We start from the raw sequence: 18465 nt of genomic DNA, 5'->3' as shown, positions 1-18465 counted from the left end.
AGTGAGTACTATTCAGTGATGAAGAAGAGCTTGAGGCAAGAGAAGATGTCAGGTTTAAACACAGATGACATCTGTTGGACCAGATAAGAAGCAAAGGGAATCAAACAGAGACAGGATTCAATTTTGTAGTGCACCTGTGTGCCTGCACCCTCGTACAAGAGGGAGTTCCACGCCTCCTCCTTTATTTGGGCCTTTTCTGATTACACAGCATTACATTACATTAGGCAGCTGCTTCTAAGGGGAGGTGGTCATAAACAGCTGTTACACTCATAAACAGTTCAAAGAAAAGGTGCCTGGATCGGTGTCAGGTCCTGCTCCCTCTCCCCTTTGTAGATTTCGGCTCAGGACGAGGTCTTCCTGTGGCTGTCAATAGAACAAAGAACACCTCCATGTTGCATCCCATTGCACACAGTGGAGTTTTACAAGCCTTTTTGCTTGATAAGATGAAAGACAGCTTTTGTCTTCTCGCAGGGCGAGTTAAAATCATGGGAACACAAAGTTGTGTACAATTATTCTGACAGGAGAAGCTGGTGTGTATAAAAGGAACATGGAGACTTTAATTCGGCACGGACGGAATCCTTCGCCTTGACTGAAATCAAACACCGATTGAGCTGCGAAATAACAAAAATAGTTTTGTGTTATGTTTCTTTTAGCGGAAGAGGTGCAAAACGGCTTTTTTGAAGGTAATCTTTTCATGAATTCTTGTCAAGCCCTCTGAAAAGGTTGCATCTTTTTGTGAAATTTGAGGAGAAATACTCTGTGTGACAGCTGCTGGTAGAATGTAGAGCTGACTGAACGCCACGTTGTAAATGTGTGGAGATAAAGCCTGGCTGACCTGTGAACTCTCAGTGGGAGTGGGCGAGTGTGGGAGTAAACAACGCTTGCTGTTCTACATCTTCTTCTTTTCAATATTCTAATCACACATGCTATTCCTTTGTTTATTTATTCATCATTATTATCATGTTAAAGATTCCACATCGAAATGTAACTATTTATTTTTATTATTATTGGGTGAAGATTTTACACCAAAAATGTATAAATGCTAACTGTTAGCATGCAAATGTTCACCACAGAGTCATATTACTCGACATTTGTTAACTGCTAGCATGTTAACATTAGTATGCTATCTTTTTTCTTCTAATTTTGCAAACCTTTACCCCAGAGTCATAGTACTTGGTACTGGACATATGCTAACGGTGAGCATGCTAAAAGTAGCATGCTCTTTTTGTTTGCTAATTTTGCATCACTTTACCCCAGAGTATCCTAACCTTTTAAGCCCATTTTGCTGCCGTTCATCTGAGTCCTATAACTTGGTACATGACACATGCTAACTGTTAGCATGCTATTTTTGATTGCTAATTTTGCTTCACTTTACCCCAGAGTATGCTAACCTTTTAAGCCCATTTTGCTGCCGTACATCTGAGTCCTATAACTTGGTACATGACACGTGCTAACTGTTAGCATGCTAATGTTAGCATTTTTATTTTCTGATTTTGCATATGTTTACCCCAGAGTCATAGTACTCGACATTTGTTAACTGCTAACATTTTAACATTAGCATGCTATCTTTTTTTTTTCTAATTTTGCAAACGTTTACCCCGCAGTCATAGTACTTGGTACTTGACAAATGCTAACGGTTAGCATGCTAAAAGTAGCATTCTATGTTTGTTTGCTAATTTTGCATCACTTTACCCCAGAGTATGCTAACCTTTTAAGCCCATTTTGCTGCCGTACATCTGAGTCCTATAACTTGGTACATGGCACATGCTAACTGTTAGCATGCTAATGTTAGCATTTTGGTTTTCTGATTTTGCAAATGTTTACCCCAGAGTCATAGTACTCGACATTTGTTAACTGCTAGCATGTTAACATTAACACGCTGTTAGAGTGCTATCTTTTTTCTTCTAATTTTGCAAACCTTTACCCCAGAGTCATAGTACTTGGTACTGGACATATGTTAACGGTTAGCATGCTAAAAGTAGCATGCTATTTTTGTTTGCTAATTTTGCATCACTTAACCCAGAGTGTGCTAACCTTTTAAGCCCATTTTGCTGCCTTACATCTGAGTCCTATAACTTGGTACAGGACACATGCTAACTGTTAGCATGCTAATGTTAGCATTTTTATTTTCTGATTTTGCAAATGTTTACCCCAGAGTCCTAGTACTTGACATTTGCTAACTGCTAGCATGTTAACATTAGCATGCTAACATTAGCGTGCTATCTTTTTCCTTCTAATTTTGCAAACGTTTACCCCGCAGTCATAGTACTTGGTACTTGACAAATGCTAACGGTTAGCATGCTAAAAGTAGCATTCTATGTTTGTTTGCTAATTTTGCATCACTTTACCCCAGAGTATGCTAACCTTTTAAGCCCATTTTGCTGCCGTACATCTGAGTCCTATAACTTGGTACATGGCACATGCTAACTGTTAGCATGCTATTTTTGATTGCTAATTTTGCATCACTTTACGCCAGAGTATGCTAACCTTTTGAGCCCATTTTGCTGCCGTACATCTGAGTCCTATAACTTGGTACATGGCACATGCTAACTGTTAGCATGCTAATGTTAGCATTTTGGTTTTCTGATTTTGCAAATGTTTACCCCAGAGTCATAGTACTCGACATTTGTTAACTGCTAGCATGTTAACATTAACACGCTGTTAGAGTGCTATCTTTTTTCTTCTAATTTTGCAAACCTTTACCCCAGAGTCATAGTACTTGGTACTGGACATATGTTAACGGTTAGCATGCTAAAAGTAGCATGCTATTTTTGTTTGCTAATTTTGTATCACTTTACCCCAGAGTGTGCTAACCTTTTAAGCCCATTTTGCTGCCTTACATCTGAGTCCTATAACTTGGTACAGGACACATGCTAACTGTTAGCATGCTAATGTTAGCATTTTTATTTTCTGATTTTGCAAATGTTTACCCCAGAGTCCTAGTACTTGACATTTGCTAACTGCTAGCATGTTAACATTAGCATGCTAACATTAGCGTGCTATCTTTTTCCTTCTAATTTTGCAAACCTATACCCCAGAGTCATAGTACTTGGTACTTGACATATGCTAATGGTTAGCATGCTAAAAGTAGCATGCTATTTTTGTTTGCTAATTTTGCATCACATTACCCCAGAGTATGCTAACCTTTTAAGCCCATTTTGCTGCCTTACATCTTAGTCCTATAACTTGGTACATGACACATGCTAACTGTTAGCATGCTAATGTTAGCGTTTTTGTTTTCTGATTTTGCAAATGTTTACCCCAGAGTCCTAGTACTTGACATTTGCTAACTGCTAGCATGTTAACATTAGCATGCTAACATTAGCGTGCTATCTTTTTTTCTTCTAATTTTGCAAACCTTTACCCCGGAGTCATAGTACTCTGTACTTGACATTTGCTAACAGTTAGCATGCTAAAAGTAGCATGTTGGCATGCTATTTTTGTTTGCTAAATTTGGCACTTTACCCCAGAGTATGCTAATTTTTTAAGCCCATTTTGCTCCCGTACATCTGAGTCCTATAACTTGGTACATGACACATGCTAACTGTTAGCATGCTAATGTTAGCATTTTTATTTTCTGATTTTGCAAATGTTTACCCCAGAGTCATAGTACTTGACGGCGTGGCGCAGTGGGAGAGTGGCCGTGCGCAACCCGAGCATCCCTGGTTCAAATCCCACCTAGTACCAACCTCGTCACGTCCGTTGTGTCCTGAGCAAGACACTTCACCCTTGCTCCTGATGGGTGCTGGTTAGTGCCTTGCATGGCAGCTCCCTCCATCAGTGTGTGAATGGGTAAATGTGGAAGTAGTGTCAAAGCGCTTTGAGTACCTTGAAGGTAGAAAAGCGCTATACAAGTACAACCCATTTATCATTTATTTTGCTAACTGCTAGAATGTTAACATTAGCGTGCTATCTTTTTTCTTTTCATTTTGCAAACCTTTACCCCAGAGTCATAGTACTTGGTATTTGACATTTGCTAACGGTTAGCATGCTAAAAGTAGCATATTGGCATGCTATTTTCGTTTGCTAATTTTGGCACTTTACCCCAGAGTATGCTAACTTTTTAAGGCCATTTTGCTGCCGTACACCTCAGAGTTTTGTAACTTGGTACATGACACATGCTAACTGTTAACATGCTAATGTTAACATTTTTATTTTCTACCTGACTTTTTGTGTGTGCCAATTTATACCTCAAAATCGCATAACTACTCACTAGACACATGCTGTTTGCGTTCCATCATGCTAATGTTGGCATGCTATCATGGTCATGTTGGCATATTATCATGTTAATGTTAGCATGCTTTTATGCTAATGTTGGCATGCTATCTTGCTATAATGCTGGCATGCTATAATGCTATTAAGCCATATTTGCATGCTATCATGCTCATGTTGGCATGTTATCATGCTAATTTTGGCATACGATCATGCTATTGTTGGCATGCTATCATGCTAATGTTGGCATCTGATCATGTTAATGTTGGCATGCTATCATGCTAATGTTGACATGCTATCATGCTATTGTTGTTATGCTATCGTGCTAATGTTGGCATATGATCATGTTCATGTTGGCATGCTATCATGCTATTGTTGTTATGCTATCATGCTAATGTTGGCATATGATCATGTTAATGTTGGCATGCTATTATGCTATGTTGACATGCTATCATGCTAATGTTGGCATGCTATCATGCTAATGTTGACATGCTATCATGCTATTGTTGTTATGCTATCATGCTAATGTTGGAATGGTATCATGCTATTGTTGGTATGCTATCATGCTAATGTTGGCATTCTATTATGCCATTGTTGGCATGCTATCATGCTAATGTTGGCATGCTATTATGCCATTGTTGGCATGCTATCATGCTATTGTTGGCATGCTATCATGCTATTGTTGGCATGCTATCATGCTATTGTTGTTATGTTATCATGCTAATGTTGGAATGCTATTATGCTATTGTTGGCATGCTATCATGCTAATGTTGGCATGCTATTATGCCATTGTTGGCATGTTATCATGCTAATGTTGGCATGCTATTATGCCATTGTTGGCATGCCATCATGCTAATATAGGCATGCTATCATGCTATTGTTGTTATGCTATCATGCTAATGTTGGAATGTTATCATGGTATTGTTGGCATACTATTATGCCATTGTTGGCAGCTATCATGTTAATGTTGAATGCTATCATGCTAATGTTGGCATGCTATTATGCCATTGTTGGCATGCTATCATGTTAATGTTGGCATGCTATTATGCCATCATGCTAATGTTGGCATGCTATTACGCTAATGTTGGCATGCTATCATGCTATTATTGGCATGCCATCATGCTAATGTTGGAATGCTATCATGCTAATGTTGGCATGCTATTATGCCATTGTTGGCATGCTATCATGTTAATGTTGGCATGCTATTATGCCATGTTGGCATGCTATTGTTGGCATGCCATCATGCTAATGTTGGAATGCTATCATGGTATTGTTGTTATGTTATCATGCTAATGTTGGAATGTTATCATGCCATTGTTGGCATGCTGTAATGCTAATGTTGACATGCCATCATGCTATTGTTGTTATGCTATCATGCTAATGTTGACATGCTATCATGCTATTGTTGTTATGTTATCATGCTAATGTTAGAATGTTATGCTATTGTTGGCATGCTATCATGCTAATGTTGGCATGCCATCATGCTATTGTTGTTATGCTATCATGCTAATGTTGGAATCTTATCATGGTATTGTTGGCATGCTATCATGCTAATGTTGGCATGCTATTATGCCATTGTTGGCATGCTATCGTGCTAATGTTGGAATGCTATCATGCTATTGTTGGCATGCTATCATGCTAATGTTGGCAAGCTATCATGCTATTGTTGTCATGCTATCATGCTGATGTTTTCATGCTAATGTTGGCATGCTATCATGCTAATGTTGGCATGCTATTATGCCATTGTTGGCATGCTATTGTGGCATGCCATCATGCTATTGTGGCATGCCATCATGCTAATGTTGGAATGCTATCATGCTAATGTTGGCAAGCTATCATGCTATTGTTGTCATGCTATCATGCTGATCTTTTCATGCTATCATGCTATTTTTGGCATGCTATCATGCTATTGTTGGCAAGCTATCATGCTATTGTTGGCATGCTATCATGCTATTGTTGACATGCTATCATGCTAAAATGCTGATTATGCCAGAATGTAAGCCCCAACGTTGAAGAGTGTAAGAAAATGCAAGTCAAAAGGAGATGAGAAGACAGGTGACGGTCTTTCTTCCGTCTTCCTCTCTCCTCGCTTGGCAAGGTCACAGAGTAATTTTCACGTTGCCATGGATACAATAACGGACTCTAGCAAGGAATTAGCCGGCTTTACAGTTTGTACGTCTTTGTCCTCTGCTCGACAGCCACGTGCTCCACAAGACTGGAGGACCTGACCCACCTCGGCCGGCACAGAGGCTCCTCCGTCCGCAGGATGAACACACCTGGACGCGCCGTGGAGGACTCCAAAGGTAAGTCCCGCCCTCCCTGATGAACACACCTGGACGCGTCATGGAGGACTCCAAGGGTAAGTCCCGCCCTCCTTCACCTGCTCCGTGTGGTCTCACGCTGTCGTCCAGGGAAAGCAGGCGACATCATGCTGAAACCGCTGATGTTCGAAGTTCCCGGCGCCGCCGCCGCCGCCGAGAGGTCTTTTGTGGGCCGGGATTGGCTCTTCATGCGCCTGGAGGAGGTCTTGAGGAAAACCGGCGACTGCGACGGGAGAGGCGCCGTCATCGTGGGGAACGCGGGCTCCGGCAAGACCGCCATCTTGTGGCGACTGGTGGCACTCAGCTGTCACGGCGTGCACTCGCAGCTCGCTGCCCCTCACAGCCCCTGCTGCTCTCCAAAATGTAACTTTCACTTTCACTTTCTATTCCTTCTACACCACATCACAAATAATCTATCTCTCTGCACTACTGAAATCTCAAATACTCACAATGTTCTTCTAATCAGACAATAGTTTCCGTATATTTGATGGAATTCGGACCTGACATGTTTGGACTGTTTTCGACACTCAGAAAAAATCCCAACTTTTTGACACTTGGAAAAAAATCCTGACTTTTTGACACAAATCGGGATTTTTTTCTAAGTGACAAAAAGTCGAGATTTTTTTCCAAGTGTCAAAAAGTCTGAAATGTTTTTGTCAAAACGTCGGGATGTCAAAAAGTCTGACTTTTTTTCTAAGTGTCAAAAATTCTGAATGTTAAAGTGTCAAAAACTCAGGATTTTTTTCGAAGTGTCAAAAGTTTTTTTGTCAAAAAGTCGGGTTTTTTTTTTTTAAGTCTCAAAAAGTTTTTTGGGGCAAAAAGTCGTTTTGTTTTTTTTTTTTGTGTCAAAAACGATGAAATGTCATAAAGTCGGAATTTTTTGGGTCAAACAGTTGAGATTTTTTCTAAGTGTCAGAAATTCAGTTTTTTTCTTTTGTCAAAAAGTCGGGCTTTTTTTTAAATGGCAAAAATTCTAAATAAAATTGGTCAAAAATTCTGGATTTTTTCTGTATGTCAAAAACGGTGGATTTTTTTCTAAGTGTCGAAAAGTTGGGATTTTTTATTAGTGTCAAAAAGTCGGGATGTCAAAAATTCCTTAAAACTGGATTTTTTTCAGTGTCAAAAAGTTGGGATTTTTTCTTAGTGTCAAAAAGTCGTTATTTTTTCCATGTGTCAAAAATTCTGTTTTTTTTTTGTCAAAAAGTCGGGCTTTTTTCTAAGTGTCAAAAATTCTAAATAAAATTTGTCAAAAATTCGGGATTTTTTCTAACTGTCAAAAACTGTGGATTTTTTTTCTAAGTGTCAAAAAGTTGGGATTTTTTATTAGTGTCAAAAAGTCTGGATTTTTTTCTAACTGTCAAAAAGTCGGGATGTCAAAAATTCCCAAAAACTGGATTTTTTTCTAAGTGTCGAAAAGTTGGGATTTTTTATTAGTGTCAAAAAGTCGGGATGTCAAAAATTCCTTAAAACTGGATTTTTTTCAGTGTCAAAAAGTTGGGATTTTTTCCATGTGTCAAAAATTCTGTTTTTTTTTTGTCAAAAAGTCGGGCATTTTTCTAAGTGTCAAAAATTCTAAATAAAATTTGTCAAAAATTCGGGATTTTTTCTAATTGTCAAAAACTGTGGATTTTTTTTTCTAAGTGTCAAAAAGTTGGGATTTTTTATTAGTGTCAAAAAGTCTGGATTTTTTTCTAACTGTCAAAAAGTCGGGATGTCAAAAATTCCCAAAAATTGGATTTTTTTCAAAGTGTCAAAAAGTTGGGATTTTTTCTTAGTGTCAAAAAGTCGTTATTTTTTCCTTGTGTCAAATTTTTTTAATTTTTTTCATCAAACAGGCAGTATTTTTTTGTAACTGTCAAAAAGTTGTATATTTTTGGGGTCACAAAGTCGGGATGTCAAAAAGTTGAGATTTTTTCCAAGTGTCAAAAATTCTGAAATTTTTTTCGTCCCAAAATCTGGATTTTATTTAAGTGTCAAAAAGTCAGAAATGTTTTTGTCAAAAAGTCAGGATTTTTCTAAGTGTCAAAAAGTCAGATTTTTTTTTTTGTCAAAAAGTTGTAATGTCAAAAAGTCTGGCTTTTTTTGTAAGTGTCAAAGACTCAGATTTTTTGTGTCAAAAAGTCTGGATTTTTTTCTAATCGTCAAAAAGTCTGATTTTTTTTTTGTCAAAAAGGCGGGATTTTTTGTAAGTGTCAAAAATTCGGAATTTTTTGGTCAGAAAATCTGTATTTTTTCCAAGTGTCAAAAAGTCAGAAATATTTTTGTCAAAAAGTTGAGATGTCGAAAAGTCAGGATTTTTTTTTAAGTGTCAAAAATTCTTGATTTTTTTTCTAAGTGTCAAAAAGTCTGAATTTTTTTGGTCAAAAAGTCGGGATTTTTTTTCCAACTGTCAAAAATTGGCAAATGTTTTTGTCAAATAGTCACAATTTTTTTTATCAAAAAGTCGGGATTTTTTCTAAGTGTCAAAAACGATGTATTTTTTTTCCAAGTGTCAAAAAGTCAAAACATTTTTGGTCAAAAAGTCAGAATGTCAAATAGTCTGTTTTTTTTCTAAGTGTCAAAACGTCTAAAAAATGTTGGTTAAAAAAGTCAGAATGTCAAATAGTCGGGGTTTTTTCTAAGTGTAAAACATTCAGATTTTTTTTCTAAGTGTCAAAAAGTGAATTTTTTGGGTCAAAAAGTCGGGATTTTTTTTCCAACTGTCAAAAATTTGGAAATGTTTTTGTCAAATAGTCGGAATTTTTTTGATCAAAAAGTCGGGATTTGTTCTAAGTGTCAAAAACGATGTATTTTTTTTTCAAGTGTCAAAAAGTCAAAAAATGTATGGTCAAAAAGTCAGAATGTCAAATAGTCTGTTTTTTTTCTAAGTGTCAAAAAGTCTAAAAAATGTTGGTTAAAAAAGTCAGAATGTCAAATAGTCGGGGTTTTTTCTAAGTGTAAAACATTCAGATTTTTTTTCTAAGTGTCAAAAAGTGAATTTTTTGGGTCAAAAAGTCGGGATTTTTTTTCCAACTGTCAAAAATTTGGAAATGTTTTTGTCAAATAGTCGGAATTTTTTTGATCAAAAAGTCGGGATTTGTTCTAAGTGTCAAAAACGATGTATTTTTTTTTCAAGTGTCAAAAAGTCAAAAAATTTATGGTCAAAAAGTCAGAATGTCAAATAGTCTGTTTTTTTTCTAAGTGTCAAAAAGTCTAAAAAATGTTGGTTAAAAAAGTCAGAATGTCAAATAGTCGGGGTTTTTTCCAAGTGTAAAACATTCAGATTTTTTTTCTAAGTGTCAAAAAGTGAATATTTTGGGTCAAAAAGTCGGGATTTTTTTTCCAACTGTCAAAAATTTGGAAATGTTTTTGTCAAATAGTCGGAATTTTTTTGATCAAAAAGTCGAGATTTGTTCTAAGTGTCAAAAACCGATGTATTTTTTTTCCAAGTGTCAAAAAGTCAAAAAATTTATGGTCAAAAAGTCAGAATGTCAAATAGTCTGGTTTTTTTCTAAGTGTCAAAAAGTCTAAAAAATGTTGGTTAAAAAAGTCAGAATGTCAAATAGTCGGGGTTTTTTCTAAGTGTAAAACATTCAGATTTTTTTTCTAAGTGTCAAAAAGTGAATATTTTGGGTCAAAAAGTCGGGATTTTTTTTCCAACTGTCAAAAATTTGGAAATGTTTTTGTCAAATAGTCGGAATTTTTTTTATCAAAAAGTCGGGATTTGTTCTAAGTGTCAAAAACGATGTATTTTTTTTCCAAGTGTCAAAAAGTCAAAAAAATTTTCGTGAAAGTCACAATGTCAAATAGTCGGGGGGTTTTCTAAGTGTCAAAAACTCTGAATTTTTTTGGTCAAAAAGTCGGAATTTCTTTTCCAACTGTCAAAAATTTGGAAATGTTTTTGATCAAAAAGTCGGGATTTGTTCTTAGTGTCAAAAACGATGTATTTTTTTTCCAAGTGTCAAAAAGTCTAAAAAAAATTGGTGAAAACGACAGAATGTCAAATAGTCTGGGTTTTTTCTAAGTGTCAAAAAGTGAATTTTTTGGGTCAAAAAGTCGGGATTTTTTTCCCAACTGTCAAAAATTTGGAAATGTTTTTGTCAAATAGTCTGAATTTTTTTGATCAAAAAGTTGGGATTTTTTCAAAGTGTCAAAAACGATGTATTTTTTTTAAGTGTCAAAAAGTCTAAAAAATGTTGGTCAAAAAGTCAGAATGTCAAATAGTCCGGGTTTTTTCTAAGTGTCAAAAATTCAGATTTTTTTTCTAAGTGTCAAAAAGTCTGAATTTTTTGGGTCAAAAGGTCGGGATTTTTTTCCCAACTGTCAATAATTTCGAAATGTTTTTGTCAAATAGTCGGAATTTTTTTGATCAAAAAGTTGGGATTTTTTCTAAGTGTCAAAAACTCAAAATTTTATTTTTATATATATAAAAAAAAAAAATATATATATATATATATATATATATATATATATATATCCATGTAGATATTTTCAAGTTAAAAACTACCTTCCCCCCAAAAAAAACCCGCCCCCGCAGCCTTTACTTGTCAGTCTGGGGCCCTCAGTGGACACAGTTTGGGCCCCCCTGTGTTAAATGAAAAGTGACACAAACGGCCCTTTTTAATAACATGGTCCAATACGAGAAGATACATGTTGGAATAACATGCGGCGCAAAGACATACAGCAGCGCTCATTTTTCAGCCTCGCTGCATTATTCATGGACACCTGCACTATATGTTGTCATTTTGATTTATATTCACCGGCGCTCCAGAGGAGCCGTGGTCACGCTGCAAGTCCCTCGTCTTAGGCGCTTGTCCCGCACATTTGCCAGTCTTGCTTAGCGACGCGCTAATGAACTGCGGCACGCTGATTGTGTTCCATCACCGCCTTCTGCTGCTCACACTTCACACCACCTCTAAGGAGGGTAAATGTTGCCTGCTGCTCTGTGCAGGTGCGGACCGGCGGGGGAAAGCTGCCTCCAAACAAGCCGCCGACTCCCAGGCGGACACGGGAGCCGTCGCAGGAACGATCGACGCCAGGAAGGAGGCGGTCAGCTGCCTGGCGAGCAAGGTGCCTTCAACACCACAATCCAGTCCAACATTCCCCACTAGACTTGTCCCAGCTGGGCGGCATCAGGAAGTCAGAAATGAAAAGTAAAATATACATTACAGGGAGACAGAACAGGATCAAACATTACAGGGAGACAGAACAGGATCACACATTACAGGGAGACAGAACAGGATCACACATTACAGGAAGACAAAACAGGGTCAAACATTACAGGGAGACAGAACAGGATTAAACATTACAGAGAGAACAGGATGAAACATTACAGGGAGACAGAACAGGATCAAACATTACAGGGAGACAGAACAGGATCACACATTACAGGAAAACAAAACAGGGTCAAACATTACAGGGAGACAGAACAGGATTAAACATTACAGAGAGAACAGGATGAAACATTACAGGGAGACAGAACAGGATCACACATTACAGGGAGACAGAACCGGATCAAACATTACAGGGAGACAGAACAGGATCAAATGTTACAGGGAGGCAGAACAGGATCAAACATTACAGGGAGACAGAACAGGATCAAACATTACAGGGAGACAGAACAGGATCAAATATTACAGGGAGACAGAACAGGATCACACATTACAGGGAGACAGAACAGGATCCAACATTACAGGGAGACTGAAACGGATCACACGTTACAGGGAGACAGAACAGGATCACACATTACAGGGAGACAGAACAGGATCACACATTACAGGGAGACAGAACAGGATCAAACGTTACAGGGAGACAGAACAGGATCCAACATTACAGGGAGACAGAACAGGATCCAACATTACCGGGAGACAAAACAGGATCACACATTACAGGGAGACAGAACAGGATACAACATTACAGGGAGACAGAACCGGATCCAACATTACAGGGAGACAGAACAGGATCACACATTACAGGGGGACAGAACAGGATCAAACATTACAGGGAGACAGAACAGGATCAAATGTTACAGGGAGACAGAACAGGATCAAACATTACAGGGAGACAGAACAGGATCAAATATTACAGGGAGACAGAACAAGATCACACATTACAGGGAGACAGAACAGGATCCAACATTACAGGGAGACTGAAACGGATCACACGTTACTGGGAGACAACAGGATCACACATTACAGGGAGACAGAACAGGATCCAACGTTACAGAGAGACAGAACAGGATCCAACATTACAGGGAGACTGAAACGGATCACACGTTACAGGGAGACAGAACAGGATCACACATTACAGGGAGACAGAACAGGATCCAACATTACAGAGAGACAGAACAGGATCCAACATTACCGGGAGACAAAACAGGATCACACATTACAGGGAAACAGAACAGGATCAAACATTACAGGGAGACAGAACCAGATCCAACATTACAGGGAGACAGAACAGGATCACACATTACAGGGGGACAGAACAGGATCACACGTTACAGGGAGACAGAACAGGATCAACATTACAGGGAGACAGAACAGGATCAAACGTTACAGGGAGACAGAACAGGATCAAACATTACAGGGAGACAGAACAGGATCAAATATTACAGGGAGACAGAACAGGATCCAACATTACTGGGTGACAGAACAGGATCAAATATTACAGGGAGTCAGAACAGGATCAAACATTACAGGGGGACAGAACAGGATCCAACATTACAGGGAGACAGAACAGGATCAAATATTACAGGGAAACAGAACAGGATTAAACATTGCAGGGAGACAGAACAGGATCAAACATTACAAGGAAACAGAACAGGATCCAACATTACAGGGAGACAGAACAGGATCAAACATTACAGGGAGACAGAACAGGATCAAACATTACAGGGAGACAGAACAGGATCCAACATTACAGGGAGACAAAACAGGATCAAACATTACAGGGAGACAGAACAGGATCACACGTTACAGGGAGACAGAACAGGATCACACATTACAGGGAGACAGAACAGGATCAAACGTTACAGGGAGACAGAACAGGATCCAACGTTACAGGGAGACAGAACAGGATCCAACATTACAGGGAGACAGAACAGGATCCAACATTACCGGGAGACAAACAGGATCACACATTACAGGGAAACAGAACAGGATCACACATTACAGGGAGACAGAACCGGATCCAACATTACAGGGAGACAGAACAGGATCACACATTACAGGGGGACAGAACAGGATCACACGCTATAGGGAAACAGAACAGGATCAACATTACAGGGAGACAGAACAGGATCAAACGTTACAGGGAGACAGAACAGGATCCAACATTACAGGGAGACAGAACAGTATCAAACATTACAGGGAGACAGAACAGTATCAAAAATTACAGGGAGACAGAACAGGATCAAACATTACAGGGAGACAGAACAGGATCCAACATTACAGGGAGACAGAACAGGATCAAACATTACAGGGAGACAGAACAGGATCAAATATTACAGGGAGACAGAACAGGATCAAATATTAAAGGGAGACAGAACAGGATCAAACATTACTGGGTGACAGAACAGGATCAAACATTACTGGGTGACAGAACAGGATCAAATATTACAGGGAGTCAGAACAGGATCACACATTACAGGGAGACAGAACAGGATCAAACATTACAGGGAGACAGAACAGGATCAAACATTACAGGGAGACAGAACAGGATCCAACATTACAGGGAGACAGAACAGGATCACACATTACAGGGAGACAGAACGGGATCAAACATTACAGGGAGACAGAACAGGATCAAATGTTACAGGGAGACAGAACAGGATCAAACATTACAGGGAGACAGAACAGGATCAAATATTACAGGGAGACAGAACAGGATCCAACATTACAGGGAGACTGAAACGGATCACACGTTACAGGGAGACAGAACAGGATCACACATTACAGGGAGACAGAACAGGATCAAATATTACAGGGAGACAGAACAGGATCCAACATTACAGGGAGACTGAAACGGATCACACGTTACAGGGAGACAGAACAGGATCCAACGTTACAGGGAGACAGAACAGGATCCAACATCACAGAGAGACAGAACAGGATCCAACATTACCGGGAGACAAAACAGGATCACACATTACAGGGAGACAGAACAGGATCACACATTACAGGGAGACAGAACAGGATCAAATATTACAGGGAGACAGAACCGGATCCAACATTACAGGGAGACAGAACAGGATCACACATTACAGGGGGACAGAACAGGATCACACGTTACAGGGAGACAGAACAGGATCAACATTACAGGGAGACAGAACAGGATCAAACGTTACAGGGAGACAGAACAGGATCAAACATTACAGGGAGACAGAACAGGATCAAATATTACAGGGAGACAGAACAGGATCCAACATTACTGGGTGACAGAACAGGATCAAATATTACAGGGAGTCAGAACAGGATCAAACATTACAGGGAGACAGAACAGGATCCAACATTACAGGGAGACAGAACAGGATCAAATATTACAGGGAAACAGAACAGAATTAAACATTGCAGGGAGACAGAACAGGATCAAACATTACTGGGTGACAGAACAGGATCAAACATTACAAGGAAACAGAACAGGATCCAACATTACAGGGAGACAGAACAGGATCAAACATTACAGGGAGACAGAACAGGATCAAACAGTACAGGGAGACAGAACAGGATCAAACATTACAGGGAGACAGAACAGGATCAAACATTACAGGGAGACAGAACAGGATCAAACATTGCAGGCAGACAGAACAGGATCAAACATTACAGGGAGACAGAACAGGATTAAACATTGCAGGGAGACAGAACAGGATCAAACATTACTGGGTGACAGAACAGGATCAAACATTACAAGGAAACAGAACAGGATCCAACATTACAGGGAGACAGAACAGGATCAAACATTACAGGGAGACAGAACAGGATCAAACAGTACAGGGAGACAGAACAGGATCAAACATTACAGGGAGACAGAACAGGATCAAACATTACAGGGAGACAGAACAGGATCAAACATTGCAGGCAGACAGAACAGGATCAAACATTACAGGGAGACAGAACAGGATTAAACATTGCAGGGAGACAGAACAGGATCAAACATTACTGGGTGACAGAACAGGATCAAACATTACAAGGAAACAGAACAGGATCCAACATTACAGGGAGACAGAACAGGATCAAACATTACAGGGAGACAGAACAGGATCAAACAGTACAGGGAGACAGAACAGGATCAAACATTACAGGGAGACAGAACAGGATCAAACATTACAGGGAGACAGAACAGGATCAAACATTGCAGGCAGACAGAACAGGATCAAACATTACAGGGAGAAAATAATGAATCAAAATTTTATGTCATTATGAATTATTGACTTATTTAAGGCTCCAATTCCTTCACAGCAAGTTTTCCTCTCTGAATATTTTTTTTTCGGGGAAAATGTCTCTTTTTTTGTGTTTGCCATAACACAAAAAAGTTTCTATGACAAACTGGGCATAAAATAAACAAAACCCGATCACATATTTTAATTGACTTTTTTTTTTTTAAATTTTTCAATTTGTAACATTTTAACGTTCAGCATTTAACTGAACAAAATACAGTTAACAAAATCAAGCTGGTTCCTTCCTTCCTCGTCTTCCCTCCCATCATCTGACAATACAAAGTAAATAGTACATTATTTATCGTCACATATTCGACTGGCCAGGTGTCAGTCCGAGTTCTAGCATGTGTGCAATGTTTGTGTACGTGCGCGGGGCTGATTGCATCACCAGGGTGACAATGTTGTAACCATGGCAACTCCTAGGACGACTTGTGGTGGCGGATGTTGACACCAATATTTCATCGGTCTTGGTCTTCTGTGGGCTGAACCTCACAATATTCTGCTTTTGTCTCACCAGCTGTCCGTCATTGAAATCAGGCTGAATTTGGATATTTTTCATATTTAAAACCAATAAAATGTGTATTCAACCCCTCTCCATTTTGGTGAGGGTTAAAGGTCCCAGGGACCCAAAAGTGTTAAAAAAAAGGTCATATTAATATTTTCTACTTTAAGAATCTATAGATCGATTTCAGATCTAAATATGGACATAAAGTTGATGTTTTTCTTATGTCTATTGCCCCTTTTTGTCTGAGAAAATTATACAATATTTTCCCTAACAACAATTTCAAAATGGGATTTTTTTTTTGGCCTTCAATAGATCAATAATTCATAACAGCATGGATTTTAATTCATTATTATTTTTTGCGTGATGACAGTTCAAAAGAAATCAGACTAAAGGTGTCATGGCTTTAAAAAGCCCCACTCATATATATACTGTATTATTTTTATTTTCATCACTTTAATCTCTAGATCAACTTCATACAAACCCCGTTTCCACATGAGTTGGGAAATTGTGTTAGATGTAAATATAAACGGAATACAATGATTTGCAAATCATATTCAGTTGAATATGCTACAAAGACAACATATTTGATGTTCCAACTGATAAACAATTTTTTGTTTGCTAATAATCATTAACTTTAGAATTTGATGCCAGCAACACGTGACAAAGAAGTTGGGAAAGTTGGCAATAAATACTGATAAAGTTGAGGAATGCTCATCAAACACTTATTTGGAACATCCCACAGGTGTGCAGCCTAATTGGGAACAGGTGGGTGCCATGATTGGCTATAAAAGCAGCTTCCATGAAATGCTAAGTAATTCACAAACAAGGATGGGGTGAGGGTCACCAATTCGTAAGCAAATTGTCAAACAGTTTTAGAACAACATTTCTCAACGAGCAATTGCAAGGAATTCAGGGATTTTACCATCTACGGTCTGTAAAATCATCAAAAGGTTCAGAGAATCTGGAGAAATCACTGCACGTAAGCGATGATATTACGGACCGTTGATCCTTCAGGCGGTACTGCATCAAAAACAGACATCAGTGTGTAAAGGATATCACCACATGGGCTCAGGAACACTTCATAAAACCACTGTCAGTAACTCGTACTTTTCAACCCTCCCGGATTTTCCGGGAGACTCCCGAAATTCAGCACCTCTCCTGAAAATCTCCTGAAATTCAGGCGGCGCTGGAGGCCACGCCCCCTCAAGCTCCATGAGAACAGACTCAGCAATGTTGTGACCCTCTTAAATAGGACAATACTGCCATTTACTGTACATAGAATATAATAGAATGTACTTTATTGATCCATGGTGGGATATTCAGCACCACAGTTCGCTCACAATAAACAATGATAATAGTATGTGTGAATGTGAGTGTGAATGTTGTCTGTCTATCTGTTTTGGCCCTGCGATGAGGTGGCGACTTGTCCAGGGTGTACCCCGCCTTCCGCCCGATTGTAGCTGAGATAGGCGCCAGCGACCCCCCCCGTGACCCCAAAAGGGAATAAGCGGTAGAAAATGGATGGATGGATATAATATATAAAATATATATACAATATATAATATATGAAAAATATAAATATATTCTACATTTAAGTGCAGTCAAGGAACATATGCATTAGGGAGTCTGTTCTGAAGCCCACAGTTAAGAGACGTAACTTCATCACGTCGTCTGGTTATTGACTCCAACCCAATATATTACACCGTCGACGGGCAAAATGAAGAAATACGCTTGCAAGTTCCAAAACGAATGCAAACAAGAGATTCAGTTTATCCAGGAGAGTCCAAAGGGTATGATGCCTGTACATTTTGTAAAACAGACTTCTCCATTGAACACGGTGGCCGAACGGATATACTCAGTCATGAACGGTCAGCGAAGCACAAAGCGTCCGCAGCGCAGCGTCGTTCACAACCCAGTATTATGGGCCACCTCGCAAAATGGAGACCTGATCTTGTATCTTATGCTGAGACAAAGATGGCTATGATGATAGCTGGAAGCAACCTTCCGTTCGC

At 39.0% G+C, this 18465-nt stretch overlaps 1 protein-coding gene across 2 annotated transcripts in view; it reads left to right on the top strand.

The window, feature by feature from the left end:
• tanc1a (tetratricopeptide repeat, ankyrin repeat and coiled-coil containing 1a) overlaps positions 1-18465 on the top strand; it is a 163048-nt gene that overhangs the window by 65746 nt on the left and 78837 nt on the right. For both annotated transcript variants that reach the window (XM_061887613.1, XM_061887612.1), the window contains exons 4-6: positions 6411-6515; positions 6624-6896; positions 11464-11582. In XM_061887613.1, coding sequence (XP_061743597.1) covers positions 6411-6515; positions 6624-6896; positions 11464-11582 — 497 coding nt within the window. The remainder of the gene's footprint in view (positions 1-6410; positions 6516-6623; positions 6897-11463; positions 11583-18465) is intronic.

This window comes from Nerophis ophidion, linkage group LG25 (genome assembly GCF_033978795.1).
Source record: "Nerophis ophidion isolate RoL-2023_Sa linkage group LG25, RoL_Noph_v1.0, whole genome shotgun sequence".
Classification (NCBI taxonomy): domain Eukaryota; kingdom Metazoa; phylum Chordata; class Actinopteri; order Syngnathiformes; family Syngnathidae; genus Nerophis; species Nerophis ophidion.
This window is presented reverse-complemented; position numbering and strand designations above follow the sequence as displayed.